Consider the following 18,459-nt stretch of genomic DNA (forward strand, 5'->3'; position numbering starts at 1 on the left):
ATGCCTCAGGTTACGAACGCTTCAGGTTACAAACTCCGCTAACCTGGAAGAGTTACCTCGAGTTGAGAACTTCGTCCCAAGATGAGAACTGAAATCATATGCCGGCAGCAGCAAGAGGCCCCTTTAGTGAAAGCACGCCTCTAGTTAAGAACAGTTTCAGGTTAAAAACGGACCTCCGGAACGAATTAAGTTCATAACTAGAGGTACCACTGTAGTATGACATCTGATAAAAGGATTTTAATATTTAAAAAAAAAATCTTGCAAATGATTAAACACATATAATATACTTTTAAATAAACTGAAGTTTAGAAGACAAATCCAAATTTATAGTAAAATTATCTGTAATAGGCCTACTGTTGACCACATATCATTCTTGTACAAATCATATTATTATATAGAGGCATAATGCCCACTCTGAATGTCAGATTCCTGTCTGGGACTAGTGCTTAGTCCACATACTCCCAACTTATCTCCTCCACCTGCTAGCTACCATATTTCAATCCCTGTCTGTCTTAAACTATGGGTTTGTGTTATATCTGAAAAAGCATTAGTGGCTAAATGTCAGTTTGCTAATCAGGAGCAAACCAAGATGAAACTGTTTTTCAAGATTCTGGTTCATAATGCCAGCATGCAAAGGAAAAGGGAGATGCAGCAGGTCCAATGGGGTGTTGCACACACCGTGGCCATAATATTAGTCTATCACCAAGTCCTAGAACAACAAATTTAATAGACATTCCCGTTAGCATGTCCATTATGTCCCGCTGCTTGCATCCAATCAATCAATCAATCAATCAGTCATTGTCTTCCACCTCTTCTTCTTCTGGACAACTTTTTCAGACTCATGAAACGCTTGCCACCCTTCTGGCAACGTGTGACCCATAGAATTGTAGAGTTGGGAGGGACCATGAGGGTCATCTTGTCTAACCCCTTGCAATGCAGGAATTTTTGCCCACCGTGGGACTTTGAACCCACAATAAGAGTCTCATGCTCTACCGACTGAGTTATCCCAAGGCAACAATATCCTTAGGGCTATGGAATGGCAGGGTGCAGTAACCTAGGCTTTGTTGGGTTTATGAATATAGAAGCATGGACCCACTTTTATTTTACTATACAGATCCATCTTTCACTCTCCTCCCCCTTCTCTCTCTCTCTCCCCCCCCCCTTAAGGTGATCGCTTATTTCTTTATTTTTAAGACAACTAACTGGTGATGTTGCTATTGACCACCGAGTTTGGGGTCCCGACCTACTAGTTGAAGGCCCGTGCCTTAGTGTATGGGTGTTCCTTTAACTCTTTGGCCTTGCCTTTAGCTGGAAGGACCATTACAACTTTGAAAGGGAAACATGGCCCTGTAAAATCCTCTAAGGATAAAAAGTTGTGGTTTTTTTTTTGAAGTGTTAATAAAATTGAATAGGTGTCTTAAGTTGATGTGCTTTGTAATAAAACTGATTCAGTGATCCCAGGCCTCCATTTCAAAATAGCCTTTCAATTGTAGTGTATTTAACAAGAAACATCCTGGCCTATAGGTGTCTATCAATAATGGCCTGGCAAATGAAATAGAATTAGTTAGGACTTGAGCACCATTAAACAAATAGCAGCCATGTGCCAGTTGGAAGTAACTTACACCTTGTCCAAACTTTTAAATCTTTCCACATTTAAAAGTGTTTGAAGGGATATTATTTGCATGAAATGTTTTCTGTTGAGTCAAACACACACACACACACACACACACATATATATATATATATATATATATATATATATATATATATATTCATTCCCAGGTACAGTACTTCCACCACCCAGGAGAAACATTGAGTACTCTGCAATTTAGCAGTGCAGTCTGGAGGAATACCCACATTCCATAATTCAGACTTAAATAGGTCAGACCCAAAAGTGCCATTTCTCTAAAGGAGTCCTTCCAGCAGAAGAGAACCTTTGGATCCAACCCACTGCAATTAATGTTAAATCTAGATACGTTCCTTAATTGTTCCATTTCTGCAAGTGATGCTGAGATCGACACTTCTGGGCTAGACAAATAACAGAAAAGCTCTTTATGCTAAATTCTCTGTCCTGTCAACAGCCTTGAAAGTAATGGGTTATTTTGTTATGGCTACAGTCATTGGCTCTATAGCAATGGCAAACAGTAATGGGAAGAGCATAGCAAACAATGGCAAGTTCTTAAAGAAATGGGAGTGCCGGATCACCTCATTTGTCTTCTGAGAAATCTCTATGTGGGACAAGAAGCTACAGTTAGAACTGGATATGGAACAACTGATTGGTTCAAAATTGGGAAAGGAGTACGACAAGGTTGTATATTGTCTCCCTGCTTATTTAACTTATATATACAGAATTCATCGTGCAAAAGGCTGGACTGGATGAATCCCAAGCCGGACTAAAGATTGCCAGAAGAAATATCAACAACCTCAGATATGCTGATGACACAACTTTGATGGCAGAAAGTGAGGAGGAATTAAAGAACCTTTAATGGTGAAAGAGGAGAGCACAAAATATGGTCTGAAGCTCAACATCAAAAAACTAAGATCATGGCCACTGGTCCCATCACCTCCTGGCAAATAGAAGGGGAAGAAATGGAGGGAGTGAGAGATTTTACTTTCTTGGGTTCCATGATCACTGCAGATGGTGACAGCAGTCATGAAATTAAAAGACGCCTGCTTCTTGGGAGAAAAGCAATGACAAACCTAGACAGCATCTTAAAAAGCAGAGACATCACCTTGCCGACAAAGGTCCGTATAGTTAAAGCCAGTGTTTTTCAACCTTTTTTGGGCAAAGGCACACTTGTTTCATGAAAAAAATCACGAGGCACACCACCATTAGAAAATGTTAAAAAAATTAACTCTTTGCCTATATTGACTATATATAAAGTAATTCTCTTGAATAGGAATCAAATAAACAAATTTTCCCCACGGCACACCAGGCAACATCTCGCGGCACACTAGTGTGCCACGGAACAGTGGTTGAAAAACACTGGTTAAAGCTATGGTTTTCCCAGTAGTAATGTATGGAAGTGAGAGCTGGACCATAAAGAAGACTGATCGCCGAAGAATTGATGCTTTTGAATTATGGTGCTGGAGGAGACTCTTGAGAGTCCTATGGACTGCAAAAAGAACCAACTTATCCATCATTAAAGAAATCAGCCCTGAGTGCTGGAAGGACAGATCCTGAAGTTGAAACTCCAGTACTTTGGCCACCTCATGAGAAGAGAAGATTCCCTAGAAAAGACCCTGATGTTTGGAAAGATGGAGGGGACAAGGAGAAGGGGACGACAGAGAATGAGATGGTTGGACAGTGTTCTCGAAGCGACTAGCATGAGTCTGGCCAAACTGCGGGAGGCAGTGAAAGATAGGTGTGCCTGGCGTGCTCTGGTCCATGGGGTCATGAAGAGTCGGACACGACTGAACAACAACACAACAAAAATGGGAAGAGGGAATACCCCTGACATATGCCCATGTACAATAGAAAACTTTTAGAGTAGAAGCCATCGGCCCTCAGGTTTAAATAAGTGATCCAGTTTCTATTTCATAAAGAGATGCGAGATCAAAAGTAAATGTAATTAACAGGGGCTTCAGAAATGTAAAAAAAATTCATACTAATTAATCAAAAGTGCCCTTCACTATAAAAAATAGAAGATTATTTAGCACTACCAATGCAGACACAAATAAACAAAATAATGGAAGAAGGAAAAACACCAGATACTGAGCAAAAAGCGCACATTATAGTGATACCTAAACAAGGATGAAACAAAGAGAACATCAATAATTATCAACCGATTTCACTACTTAATATTGATTATAAAATCTATGCAGACATACTGCCCACAAGGTTAAAAAATGTTTTAAAATACTACATTAATGAAGAGCAAGCGGGGTTTTTGCCAGAGAGGAAAAACAGCGATAACATAAGAATAGTAATAAATGTAATAGAATATCTGGAGCTGAGACCAAATAAAGTGGCCTTTATATTTATAGATGTTGAAAAAGCATTCAACAATGTATCGTGGAAATTCATAGAGGGAGTTATAGAAAAAAATGGGCATGGGAGAACAATTTATAAAAGGATTAAAAGCAATATATAAGGGGCAAACAGCAAATTAAATAATTAATGGGGAAATGACAGAATATTTTGATATTGAAAGTGGGACCAGGCAGGGATACCCTCTTTCCCCATTACTTTTTATATTAGTACCAGAAGTGCTAAATCAAGAGATAAGACTGGATCAGGATATAAAAGGAATAAATTTGGGTAACAGATCATAAAAACTACGGGTATTCGCAGATGATTTGATATTAATGGTAGAGAATCCAAAATCCATAAATAAGAAAATGATATTGTTATACGCATCCACTGCCGCAAGAGTTCTTATAGCAAAGAACTGGAAGGGAGACAAAATGCCCACAATAAGATTGGCAAATCAAAATTATTGAATTTGTTGAATTGGCCAAAATGACGGCAGCTATCAGAGGTCAAACAAATCAAAATTTAATAAAAGAAAGTAGTTGCGTGAATGAATATACGAAAAAACACTGCTCTGGTACAGAAATATTGATTGTAAAGAACAAAGTTTGTAAGGGGAAAAGGTTACAAATGCAAGTAAAATCATAATATTTGTCAAATACAATATAACAACACAACTGTTAAGATAAGTTATAGAATTAAGGTCAAGCAATGATGGAAGGAAGTCAGATTTTAACTCACATTCGGAGTTATGTCGAACCCAAGGTGGTGTTGGGGGTGAGGTGGGGTGCTTTGTGTTACTAACGTACATATGTGTAAACGTTTCTTTCTGTTATTTTGTAGAGATAAAAACTTTTAAAAAACCCAAACTAATTAATCAGACGTTTTGTATGTATTTAGCTGTGTTGATTTTCTATCTCTGAAATATAATTTATGTATGTTAGCTTGTTTGTGAATAACTTAATTTGTTCAGGGTGAATGTATACTTTCATTAAGGAGTATGTACATCTGTTGTATCAGGATGGAAGTAAAAGAATGTACACATCCTGCAAATACAATGCATGCAGCGTTCAAAATTTGCCAAGTGCATTTTGCACCAGGCCATCGGCCTCTGCAACCAAGTGAAGATGCCCAGGCACCAGGATGGCACCTGATGTCTCCACCATCTGGAGGTGCATGCCTGGGGGTCCTTGGATCCTGACGGTTTTCACATACTAACAACACATCCTGTTTATCTGCACAGTCAGAACAAATTTCAGGAACCAAAAGTCATATTAAAAATAAGGCTTTTGAGGCATCTGGCCCAAAAATGGCAACTTGGCATTCCATTTTGGCGACTGTAACCCTGGTTTAAGGAGACATTTGGTGCCTAGCTTATATTAATCTGGAGTCTTGGTAGTTGTTCCTCCCCCCCCCAAGCTTTCATAGACCTTAACTTCCACTGTCATAGAGTTTTTAAACCACTATTGATACTCCCCTTGTCTAGAGATTCAGATGTATATATAATTTGCAAAATTCTACAAGTTTTTGAATCACTTTAGCTAGATCATTTCTCCTGAGCATTATATATCTAAGAAATTTAATGAATTAGTGATAGATCATTTTAGTGATGAGATATTGGTCATGAGGGAATGCCTTCAAGATATTAATGTGGGATATATTTATTAGTCAGGCAGCCCTTGTTTAAAAGTCCTTGGAGATTGAATACAGGATCTTGAAAAACTTATTAATTGGAGAAAAGGTATAAGCAACACCATAGATGCCTTGCAGTAGAATTAGTATTCAGGAAGAAACTTGCCTGCTCAGGCTCTAACAAGATGGAATAGACTCTGGATTATTTGATTCATTGTGAATGGGAAAGTGGAGCAAATTGTTTGTTGGAATATGGATATTGTCAAGTACAATATGGTCTCCATTTATTGCTTATCCCAACGTGCTTGTAATTTTATGCAGGAATGATCAGATTTGCCCAGTTGGTACCATTTCCACATTATTAGATAAAGAAGTCTTAGTATAAAAATAATAAAGCTTTGTGTATGATTTCTGGAGTAAATAAAAATATATTCAGTCTTTGCATAGATCAATCAGTCAATCATTTTATTTGTATGCCACCTTTGCAAAGTTTAAACCATGCTCAAGGCAGCTTACAACATATGGAAAATTATGTATCTCCAAACATAACAAAAGTAGTCATAAACAGTAGACAAAAACATCAAAAAGTACACAGCCACAACCAAATTGAACAATATAAGAGCTGACATAAAGACACAAAAAATTAACAGCAACAATCCCCCCGCCCAAACAATACCCGAGCCAAGGATTCTCAGCTTTTGTAGCTGGAGTCAGTCAGGGCTCCACCCTCCAAGGCCAGGTAGGAAAAGTCTAGCAAGGCAGGGAACAAGTCTTCCAATAATACTCAGAGCCAAGATGCATGATTGTAAAGAGTGAAATATTATCCATGGCCTGTGCATTGCTTCTCATTGATAGACCTACAGTGCAGTCTTCACAGATATTTCAGACTTGCTTGAGCCAGGAATAAGTGATAATAAAAATGCCAATGTAGTCGTTTCTCCCCTCACCAGGATAGACAGAAATAATGATTAAGCAGCACTGAAATATTTGTCATGGGATTTGGCTTCCCAGGAAAGGCTAAACTACACGTTACATGGCAGATCTGTGATCAGATTTCCCATTGTCAAAAAGGAACAGTATCATTTGTAATGATAAATGACATTTTTAAGCTGACTTTTAAAATTGGTCTTGAATACCATTGTAAACACATGTGGCTGAACCGTTCATTTTAGTTAAAAGTAACGTTTGCTTAAATTTAGTCTTCCTCTCTGCAAGTTCCTGCTGATAAAACTCTCATAGGTTAGATTGAAATGCATTTAATTACGCAGGGTAAAATTGATGACATTTGAATAGAGCTTGTGAAATCAGTTGGCATCTTTAAAAGTTGACAGCTCAATTTTTGCTCATATTTTCTCATGCACTAAAATGCTTATATCTGCATTCTGGCATGTTCAGATAACATAATAATAGGAAAACCTCTGATATCTAATCACAGCTTCTTGTTTGAAGCCTGGTGTTTTCATATACGTTTTCCCCTGGCTTTTTACATTTTCTTTCTTGAGATGTATAGGAATTGTCAAAGCTGCTGCTTCTCCTTTTTTTCCTTAACAAAGGAATTTCCAAACCTCCTGTGATTTTACAGCTGTAATCACATTTCCATAGATGCTCATGCAGAACATTATTTGGGCACGTAAATACCTCCTTTGGATAGTAATGGTCCTGTGAAGATTTGGATGTTAGTGACATCAGTGGAACTATTGCAGTTTAGCAAGCATGTAAACTGAGCTAAATGGCATATGTAAATAGTAGCACTGATATGATTTTGTGATAACGCTGGTGGCATTTTGGGTGTCCTTTGTTGTGAAGAGGTCCTTTGTGTGGCTATGTTGTTAGTCTCTGTATTAATTATTCAAAGTTATTCAACTCTCCAAAGAGTAAAAAAAAATGCTGTGATTTCAGGAAGTTGCAACAATTCTAGTTGAGTTTTGGACTCTTGGGCAAGGGTCTTCATCATGCTTTGAGTTTATGAATGTGTACATGCATTTGGAATTTTGCACGACTTGTTTGTATGAATCACAGCTTTCCCTTTCAACTTGTATAACACACTTTAAAAAGAAAAAAAGCTTTACATTTCCCGGCTTGGGGGATCTGTAACACATTAAAAATTATATATATAAATATTTTATGGTATATTTGATAGTGACTGTGCAGTTGGATATTACATAACATATTTTGGTGAAAGTATGGCTACAGATAAGAGGTTTGTGGGCTTTCTTGTGCAACCCTAGCACTGTTTCACCCCACAGCCATAAGAGAGGATTTTATATTCTTGAGCCTTAGGTTGCACGTTTGTAAACTTGGGGAAACCCATTTGCATGTTTGTGAGTCATTTCGTGATATGGCTCAAAGCCACTCCATTATTTAACCAAGTATTAGTCATGCTAAATATGTTCAGTCTGTCGGCTCTTTTCATGCATCATGTTTAGTTCACAAATTAATTTGAATTCCATATCCATATTTCAGTTTTCGCAATATCTGAAACTTTTATCACAGTTTAAATCCATTTAAGCCATTATTTTAAAGTCTGAAAAAGCTAGTGTGTCCAAATTAAAATACATCTATAATATCCACATGGTAACTTGTATAACAATTGGCATCCCCAGTATTTTGTATAAGAAGTAGCAGCTCAGTTACATTGGAACGAGGGTTGCCACCCTTCCTTAAAAAATGGAACAGTACCCATTTTGGCAGTACAGAGTCCCCTGTCCTGTTTGGCCCCAAATTTGTCCCATTTTTGAAGTCATAAAAATAAAAATTGGCATTTGTGTGCTCACCCAAACTTGCTTGTGTTGCACGCAACCAAACTTGGCTTTCACTGAAAAAACACAGTATGCCTCAGTCTGATGTACAAAGAAGTTTTAGTTACAGTCGAAACTAAAAAAAAAAAAAAAATCCTTCTAGTAGCACCTTAGAAACCAACTACCTACCTGTAACTAGAACTATGGAAGGCACCACATTGAGCCGCATGAAATGGAAGTCCATCAAATAACAAACTTAGTTGGTCACTAAGGTGCTACTGGAAGGAATTTTTTATTTTTTATTTTGTTTCAACAAAGAAGTTTGATACTCAAATGTATGCAAATGGGTGTTTGGCTGAAACTTAAATGGGCAGTAGACTGTATGGAACGTAAATTTAAAAATGTGATGGCACTGGATCATTTAAGCCAAAGTCCTGCTAGCTGAAACTATTTCAAGTGGAAATTGTTCTCGATTTTGCCTGTACAAACTAGACTGCTTTCCAGATTAAACAAGATCAACAGAAATTAAATACTTCCAAAAGAGTTTCTGTTTTTAAAAACTTTGTTTCAAAGTTTGTGATCTGTCTATAACAATGCTTTGTCTCAGTCTAAAAAAAAGAAGAGATGCTCTCATTGAATTGAGCAAGCTCTGTTTCAGGAACAAGTTAGGTATTTATTTATTTGCATGATTTATACACTACTTGTCCCTATAGTCTCTTTTATAAATGGATATGTCATAATGCAGTATGTGTTTACCTTACTTTGGCATCAACAGTTTTATGTACAAGATCCATTGGTGTGAGGAATTGGTGCATGCAATTCTCATTGGCATCCAATATGAAAATATACCGAATTTTCATAATTAAAGATACATAATACTATCTAGATTCAAGCCAATTAAAAATGTGAAACTCATCGCATTTGCAGGATCATTCAAGTATGTAATATATTAACAGGATAAAAAAGTTTTAAAGAGCATTATTTATTTATTTAGCAAATTTTGGCATCATTTAGTTTCTTTTTATCACACCATGCCATTTCCTGTCATGCTTGTCTAGTGCTACAGGCTTTAACTGGCTGGTCAGTCAACTAAGCCAATATGAATCAGTGAAGGTTGTAATTACGGGCATACTTGCTTGTTTTGCTCATTTATTCAACAATGATAAGGATAGCAAAAGAAAATATATTTTAAAAATTACCTTTCTGAGAACGTTTGGGGTTTTTTCTTTATTTATTTAATGGTTGTTTCCCAATTCCTTCCTTATCTGATGCAAAGATCTATATTGAGATTTTAGCAGAGTGCACATTTTAAAAGCAATTCAGTTGAGAGACCTAAATTGTATGCCATGCTTACGTTTCAAACCCCTTGCACTGTAACTGTGTCACTTCTAGACAGGGCCTTGCACGCTAGCACTAAATATTTATTAGTGGTAGATTTAGTCTTTGATTTTGTTTCAGTCCATGGAAAAGGGAAAACAAAACAAGAAGAAATAGTCCAGGCCAGTAAATTGTTCCAACCTGTAGAGGCATTTCTAGAAACAGCAAGGTTTGTATTCAAAATGTTTTGATAATCTCATCATATTTCATGTTACAAAAAACATTTGCTATTTTCCTCAGGCAAATGAAATGTTATTCAGTGGAAGGAAACTGACTGCACAAGAAGCATGTGCCAAGGGACTGGTGTCGCAAGTTTTTTGGCCAGGAACATTCACACAAGAAGTCATGGTTCGAATTAAGGAACTTGTCACATGTAATTCAGTTGTAAGTTTCTTTTACCTTATTTCACTTAAGGCTGAATAAGTGATTGTAGTTATTATAGTGGCTAAGGAAAACTTCGCATAGTGAATTTTCTCAGTGTTTGAGCAGTCCTGAGCCCTCCCGACCCATGGATATGCCCCAAAACATGGGGAAGCCACAATGTAAATTGGGTTGTGTGCATATGCAGGCAGAAGCAATTTCCGTAATTATGCCAGCATTTTCCCCAGTGGCCATGAATGCAATAATGACTTGTATCTGCATAAAGTCTTGTTCATACTTAGGTTATATGAAATATATGCCCAACTACATCATGGGACAGCTTGTTTGGAGGGGGAAGTGAGTGTGAACTGATCCCATGAACACTTAACTATCCTAATGTCCACCTGAAAGCTGTCCACACTTGTAATACAGCTTTTAAATAAGCTATTTGACATGTTGTGGGAATTTTTACATAAATCTGGAAAGTGAACCTCAGCAGCTTTATAAAGTTAGTCTTACATTTTAGAGTAAGGATCACAGTTGTACTGAGCTAGCCAAAAATATCCTGCTCTAAACTGTAGATAGAAAGAGCTCCTTTTAACTGCTTTGATATTTGAACAGAGTGTCCATAGCGGTGTTTTGTTTCTGTTTATATTTGCTTGGATAAGACGGACCAAAAATAACCAACCCCACCACCAACCAACCCCACCACCACCCTGCCATCACATCAAAGAAATATTTAGGGTTAAATCTACAGGGTTCCACCCTGCATAAGTCCTACTTACATAATAAAAAATAGTATTCAATGCAACCCTCTTGGCTACGCTATGCATAGGTTGAGCTTCATATTAATGAACTAGAGTCAGAGGTGCAACAAACATTATTTGGTTTTTTCTGCGTTACATAATCATTACTGAAAATACTGTCATAATTCTTAAACTCACACACCTAGGTTCCAGCACAGTTAAGGCATTTGGGGAGCAATTTTATGCACAGGAAACCTGCATAAAGCAAGCTGGTGTAAGTTAAGCCAGCGTAGCCTTACACCAGATCCGAATACTGTTCAGCGGTGAGGCAGCTGCTGCTGTTCCACGGAAGGAAAACAAACTAAGTTGCTATGTCACATGCCCAAGCCTATGTCTTAACCCTCTGGTTCCACTCCTTTTGAAGGGACTCACATTCAGCTCAGATGGCTGGACCAGGATAAGCAAGCAATGCCAGCTTATCTTCAGCTGCGCTGCCTTGGGGAACTTACCACCAGCTTTGAGGTGTTTCCCTTCATCATGTATCACAGGGGTCCCCAAACTAAGGCCTGGATGCAGCCCAATCACCTTCTAAATCTGGCCCGCCGACGGTCCGGGAATCAGCGTGTTTTTACATGAGTAGAATGTGTCCTTTTATTTAAAGTGCATCTCTGGGTTATTTGTGGAGCATAGGAATTCGTTCATTTTTTAAAAAAATATAGTCCAGCCCCCCACAAGGTCTGAAGGACAGTGGACCGACCCCCTGCTGAAAAAGTTTGCTGACCCCTGGTGTATTATGACCTCCTCATTTCTACACTCCATGTGGCAGATGCAGAGAGCAATGGCCTATTCTTTTTAACTTGGAGGAAGAATTACATCTTTCTAGTTACCAAATATTATGATTGTGCGTAATGTCCCTGATTGCGTGGTGAACTGTAAACACATTTAGTTGAGCCTGCTCACAGTTCCCCTTCAGATCCTCCCAATCATTTTGGGAAAGCTGAGGTGGAGGAGGCCTGGCTGTCCTTGGATAAAGCTTAGGGACTCCTAAAGTCCCTCTCTGTCCATGTTAGTCAGCCATTTCCCAACATTCCATCCCCCTCAAGCATGGCCGAAAAACAGAAAGCAGATCAGGTAAATGCAGAGAGGGGTTAACCCTCACTTGAAGACGGTGCATGCCTTGATTCCCTTCCCCCATGGAAACAAATGGTAGCCATTCACTTAACACAGGAGTGGGTAAAATTCAGTTCTTCCCATCCCTCAGTGATCTGTCTCCTCCTTGAGTGTGGCTATGTATTGTGTTTGGTCGTGGGGTGCCTCTGTACACAGTGCCTGCTACCCGTTCACTTTCTCTTATAATTTAATTATTTATAATTTATATAAGCATTGATATATTGAATGGTGGTCTCCATCAATATATACAGCAAAAATGTACAGCAGCCAATATAAACAGTACAAAATGGTCATTAAAATTGTCATTTGTAACAGAATAGCTGCCACTGGGCTTCGTCCTTCCTCTTATATATTGCAAAGAGGGCAATGTCCTCCACCCACAACATGGAGGCACCCGCCCTAACCAGTGAGTGTGCAACGCACACTCATCTTTGCTTATAACCACGTTATAACCACATGCTTATTGTATCCTCTTCATTTTATGTAGGTACTTGAAGAATCCAAAGGTTTAGTTCGTAGTATTATGAAGGTGGACTTGGAACAAGCAAATGACAAAGAGTGTGAAGTTCTAAAGAAAATTTGGGGTTCTGCTCAAGGGATGGACTCAATGTTGAAATACTTGCAGAGGAAGATTGATGAATTTTGAAGAGATGCTCATTTGACACTGGAATTGTATTTACTTTGGGACATCTGGGTTTTATGGATGCTCTAAACGAATTTAAAAGTCCAACGCTCAGAAAAGAGTGGGACTAAAGCTTGAGGAGAACATGGTTTTATTGTCAAGGGTTTTTTTAAAAAAAAAAAATTAAAGAAGTACTGTATGTTAAGCATTGAACAAATTTCCTTTCTCCATATATAGATTATAAATATATATATTATATTTCTTTATATACACGAACTAAAAAAAAACTATAATGGAGTGCACTACCAAACTTTTGTCTTCTACTTTATCATTGGCTAGTACTGTATCAGAAGAAAAAGGTGGATAAAATGAGGTGTTGAGTTACTTTGTATGTGGCAGGAAGGTCCTGAAGCAATGAGATATTTTTTCACTAGAGTACAGAATTGAAACGGGTATTGGCCAGCCCTTACTTTCACTGCCCAAAAAGAGTTAGTTGAGAAGAGGCATTGCCTTGAATTCTGAGGAAGGTTCTAAATACCTCAAGTAATGATGCATTCAAAAAAAAAAAAAGACAATTATTTTTTAAAAGAAAACCTTGTAATTAAATGGTCTATTTTCTCTGTCTCTTCTCCCGCCCCCCATCCCCACCTCCTAAAAAAAATGAGTGTGCTCAGGATTTATGCTATAAAAAACACTCAGCCCTTCTTGTTTAGGGGAGCATGCCCGATTCCTACCCAGAGAGCATGAAGAAGCCAGTCTGTCATTGAAAAAGAAGCTTCATTTGCAGTATTAGTGAATCACTGAAATACCATATATACTATGGATATCTTAAATTATAGCTTAGTCTTAGCGGGTTTTATTATTTTAACTACATAATTGCTTCTGTTGCTGGGTGAGAAAACAACTCTATATAAGTTTTTTTGTTTTTTGGTTCTTCGGTTTGCTGGTTTGTTCTTTTTGTTCTTCTGTTTGAATTACACCAAAAAAATGTATTTTATGTTCATTTTTAGCTTCACGTAGAATATATTTTATTTAATAAGTTAAAATTTCTTTTGGCACACTATTAAATATTCCCTTTTTTTACAACAACAAAAAAACACCTTACCTTATATTAGATGTTTAATATTTGTTTTTAATTTGAATTATACACTATGGCCCTGATCCAGAGATCCTTCCATGCAGCAGCAGGCTGCATGCATTCTGCAGTGGATGAGGATCTCCACTGCCAGGCGATCAGCTCTGTCAGATGATTTCATGTCAGAGTGGGTTCTTGGAATCGGTTCCTCTGCCTTCAAGTTAGAAGAATCACCCATCTGTTTAGCAGTGCATACTTGATACCAGAGTACCACACTGCAACACCCAGATGCTGGATGCAATTTTCTCTTCCCTGCCCCCGCACAGTGCCCTTTTGTGCTCATGGGACTGCATCCAGAAAGGCACTATGCCCATGAAACCTTGTTTTCCATGTGCAGGTTGCCATTACTGGATCAGCATGCCTATTTTGCATTCCTTTCAGGGGTGTGTGGTGATTCCTGACTCCAGATATCTATACTTGGGTATCTGTTTGCAATCTTACTGAATGTATGAAGAATGGGGGGCGGGTGGGTGGGGGGAAGGAATCAAACATTATTTTTGTACAGTATGGAACTTTATACTTGGAGCCTGACCACCTCATCCTAGTGGAGAGTTGTACAGTGTGTAAATCTGCTTTTACCTTGGATTGGTACAGTATTTTTGCATCTGTGGGACCTACTTTTTGTTGTTCTAGTAGTTTGAACTATATATAAACTGTACAATCTGTAAAGTTTTTATAGAATAAATATTCAGCTGTGAACTGGTTAAAATAAAACTAATATTTCTTAACACCTCTTAAAATTGTTGCAGTGTGTAGTTCTCTTTCTCCTCCATCTCCCTGCCTTCACTCCTCCAGGAAATACTTCATTTCCAGCTTTACAAATCCTTTTAAAATTGCAGTTTTCCTGTAAACACTGCTAGTTAACCTGAGACTGTTCTACTTAATTTCCTCATTTGCAGACATAGCAAATTAAAACAGTTATAGAAAAGGTCAGGAGATTAACACTTCAATCTGGTATACCTCTTAGATGATTCAGTGTAGATACAACAGGATTAGCTCTTTCCATCGGTGTCAAGTGGAAAGTTCAGTCTCAGCTACGAACTTCACTTGCATTGACTCTTAGGCCTTAGGCAAAAATAAAAGTATAGAAAAACACACATGATGATATTCTTCCAAATGACTGTTATCTTCACATACCAGAAGCAATTACGGAACATTTTCTACATTTTAGAATCTAGGCCAATTTTTGGTTTTCCACCCAACCATCTCATTTTACCATGTTTTTTTTTTAAAAAAGAAATGAGTTTTAAGTTTCTATTCCTATTTATTGAAAAAAGGAAGGGGGTCTTTTTGATGGTGTGAACCAGTATGATAAACCTTCAGTGTTGTTAAATTTTATTTTACCCAACAGTGAGTTGTACAGACTTCCAGTTTGTCTCAGTAACCTCTGCTAGGCTAGTGTTCCATTTTAAAAAATAAAAATCAGTTCCTCTTCTAAAAAGTGTATTGTGTAATCTGGGGACCAACCTGAAAGCAGCCATTTTGTCAAGTATGTGGAGATTTTAATACACTGGCTTGAATCTCCCTGGTGCACATGAGAATAGACAGACCTGGAGAAAAACATGCTGAGTATTTTGGATTGTTATCCCTCAGGCCTTCTGCCCACACCCTACCACACAAATCCATTTGCCTGTCCATAGGCCCACCTGGCTGATTTGGATAATGAGCACTCCTGCCCATCATGTTCAGAATATTTTTAACAACATTTATTAACTGAATGTATATATATATCAGGATCAGACCATAAGATGCAAGTTACTTAGGAGCTTCACCTAGCACAAACGTGTATGGAAGAAGAAGAGTTTGGATTTGATATCCCGCTTTTCACTACCCGAAGGAGTCTCAAAGCGGCTAACATTCTCCTTTCCCTTCCTCCCCCACAACAAACACTCTGTGAGGTGAGTGGGGCTGAGAGACTTCAGAGAAGTGTGACTAGCCCAAGGTCACCCAGCAGCTGCATGCGGAGGAGTGGAGACACGAACCCGGTTCCCCAGATTACGAGTTTACCACTCTTAACCACTACACCACACTGGTTGTTCCATAATGTGCCAGTACCAAAAAGGTGGCTCTCCACCTCACTTCATTTTGTGGGGGGCACCAAGAGCTGAGCCTCTAAAGATGGTATTAAGGTTCAAGTGAATACATAAAGGAATGGTGGCCTTTTAGGTACCCAAGCAATTCAGGGATTTAAGGTTTAAAGCCAGACCTTTAAATTGGGCCTTGAGACAGACTTGCAACCAATACAGCTGACAAAGTACAGGTCTTTTAGGGGGAGCAGGACCATCTAGAAGTTCAACCATTGCTCAGTAATTTGAAACACTGAAATAGTTCAACTTAAACAAAATTAATCTTATTAATACAGAACCTTATATAGACAAAAACATACAGTGATTCTTGCCTCTTAAGGAGCATGCCATCTAATTTTGGAAGAAATACAGTGCCACAGCCCAAAGGGTCCTGTTCCCTATCACCATCTACCTTACTTTGGAAACTTAATAAATTTGATTTTTCTTGCACCTGTAGACTGGCTACTATTCATTTTCTTCCCCTCCCTGTCCTTCCTGCATTTGTTGATTTGTTTAGTTTCTTGGTAGGATTTGGTCCTGTTTTTTATCATTTCATACTCTAGAGGCAATGACCCAAAGGACAGGAATGGAGCAGCTTTTTCTCCCATCTGCTGCTTCCAGAGTTCTCAGGGTCTCAAAGGGGATCCCTGAGATGTTACCTCTCTCAACAGTAAGAGGTCAAACCAAGAATCCTAATATTCATTACTCCATGCAGGTATTTTGCCACCTCTCATAGGCTCTCAGCCCACAGTTGTATGGTAGACAATAAAGAATGATTGTCAGACCCTATAAGTCTCACAAAATTTTAACAGCATTTTTTTGGGGTGTTGCACATTCTGCCTTGTAAAAAGCAATGATGCAAGCAGAATGTGACATCACTGAATTACAGCTAATTCAGAGATACTCTGTTGAACACTTGATCAGTAGTTTTATTCTTGTTATGAATAGCTTCATAGATGGCTGCAGCCATGGCCTCTGGATTACATCATTAAGCATTGATGCCAATTATGAATCACTGAGTCACTCTGTTCTCCAGTCTCTAGTTGCATCCAGGAAGCCAAATTGTGCAACTCTACCAATGACTCTGAAATTATCTCCTGGACTGTCCATGGTTACAAGCAAGATGGGAACGTCTTGTGGTTGTACATTAAACATACCAATTATTTTAAAAGAATAATTAAGTTGGAACTTGAATCAAGAAGGAAGGTCTTGAAACCCACTTCAAAAAACTACCTTGAAATGGCACTTCAGATAAATGCATTTAACATTCTTGTTGCCAATAGGAAGGGAAGAGGTTCCACAATTATAGGAACAGGTGCCTGGCTTGTTGTTCTGCCCACAAATACCTGGTTGAAACTGGCACTATCCAAGCCATATGGGTAACTCTGGCACATAGATTGTATATTAATATATTTTGCCTTTTATGTATGAAATTTCTATTCCACCCTTCCTTCCAAGGGAGCCCTTTCTGGTACTGATCCTGCAAATAGGAGCAGAGCCACAGTAATATGGTGCCTCCAACTCCCCATCCCCAAGTCATTCCCCAGGGACACCATGGTCAATGGTGTCTAAAGCCACTAGGAGATTAAGGAACAACGACAAGGCTGCACTTCCTCTGAATCCTTCCAGAAAGTATATCCCTGTGCTACTTTACACAGATGACGCAGCAATCCTCTCAAGTACTCCTATAGGCCTGAAAACACTGGCAGCATACTGCAAGGAGAACAAACTAGAACTAAATTATCAGAAAATCAAGATCATGGCCTTTGCCAAAAGGCCCAAACCTTGCTCATGGTACATCAATGGCCGTAAGATTGAGCAGCTCACCTGCTACAAATATTTGGGCATAACCCTTCACTCCTCGGAAAGTAGAAATGCCCACAAGGATTATGTTGCAGGAAATGCCCAGAGAAATGCAAATGCAATACTCAGGTACCTCAGGACTAAAGGCAGACAATATATACCTGCAGCCCTCAAACTGTTTGAGGCCAAATCCATTGTGCAGCTTGTGTATGGCACCCAATTGGGTCCCCTTGCCAACTGTGTGCCATTAGAACTGGTACAATCTAGATTCTTAAGATCAGCCCTACAAGTACCTAAACACGTCTCCAAAGCTACCATACGTCTCAAAACTGGATTTGTAAGAATTGAGGCTAGAGTATGGCTTGCCAAACTAAATTACTGGCTAAGACTATCCTTCCACTTGGCATTGCTCCCTTAACTTTTAAGGTCAGTTTCCAAACAACATGGAAATGTGCAATGATAAACATAATAACTCTAGGCTTCACCCTGCAGATCCTATTTGACATGGGGTGTGAACAAGCAAAAAAAAAAAAAAAGCATCAAATAGCACGTAGAAGATACCGAACGCCAAGCAGATCTAGCCAGGTCCCCAAAAATTTTAATCAGTGAAACCAGAAGATACCTTACCTCCCACATGCCATATATAACCAACCTTGAAATTCCAAAACAGCGAAGGACTTTCACTCTGGCCTGCTGCCAGGCCCTCCCTTCAGCCATCCAGGAGGGCTGCTTTAGGAAGACACCATATGAGGAGAGGAAATGCCCATGTGGTTCTGAACAACTGGAAACAACAGAACATGTCTTTTTTCTCTGCCAATACTATACAGATATACGAGC

The 18,459-nt window shown here is 38.6% G+C and overlaps 2 protein-coding genes across 4 annotated transcripts in view; one reads left to right on the forward strand and one right to left on the reverse strand.

Annotated features, from left to right (window-relative positions):
- The window catches only part of CDYL (chromodomain Y like), an 89,261-nt gene extending 76,073 nt beyond the window's left edge, over positions 1 to 13,188 (forward strand). For 2 of the 3 annotated variants that reach the window (XM_033154501.1, XM_033154503.1), the window contains exons 6-7: positions 9,961 to 10,104; positions 12,484 to 13,186. In XM_033154501.1, coding sequence (XP_033010392.1) covers positions 9,961 to 10,104; positions 12,484 to 12,642 — 303 coding nt within the window. In that variant the 3' untranslated portion in view covers positions 12,643 to 13,186. Of the gene's footprint in view, positions 1 to 9,960; positions 10,105 to 12,483 lie in introns of all 3 variants that reach the window. The other variant, XM_033154500.1, reaches the window with a different exon arrangement.
- RPP40 (ribonuclease P/MRP subunit p40) overlaps positions 12,793 to 18,459 on the reverse strand; it is a 29,225-nt gene continuing 23,558 nt past the window's right edge. The window contains exon 10 of the transcript XR_004427011.1: positions 12,793 to 14,818. The gene's annotated coding sequence lies outside the window, so the exon portion shown is untranslated. The remainder of the gene's footprint in view (positions 14,819 to 18,459) is intronic.

The sequence above is a fragment of the Lacerta agilis genome, chromosome 7, assembly GCF_009819535.1.
Source record: "Lacerta agilis isolate rLacAgi1 chromosome 7, rLacAgi1.pri, whole genome shotgun sequence".
NCBI lineage: Eukaryota > Metazoa > Chordata > Lepidosauria > Squamata > Lacertidae > Lacerta > Lacerta agilis.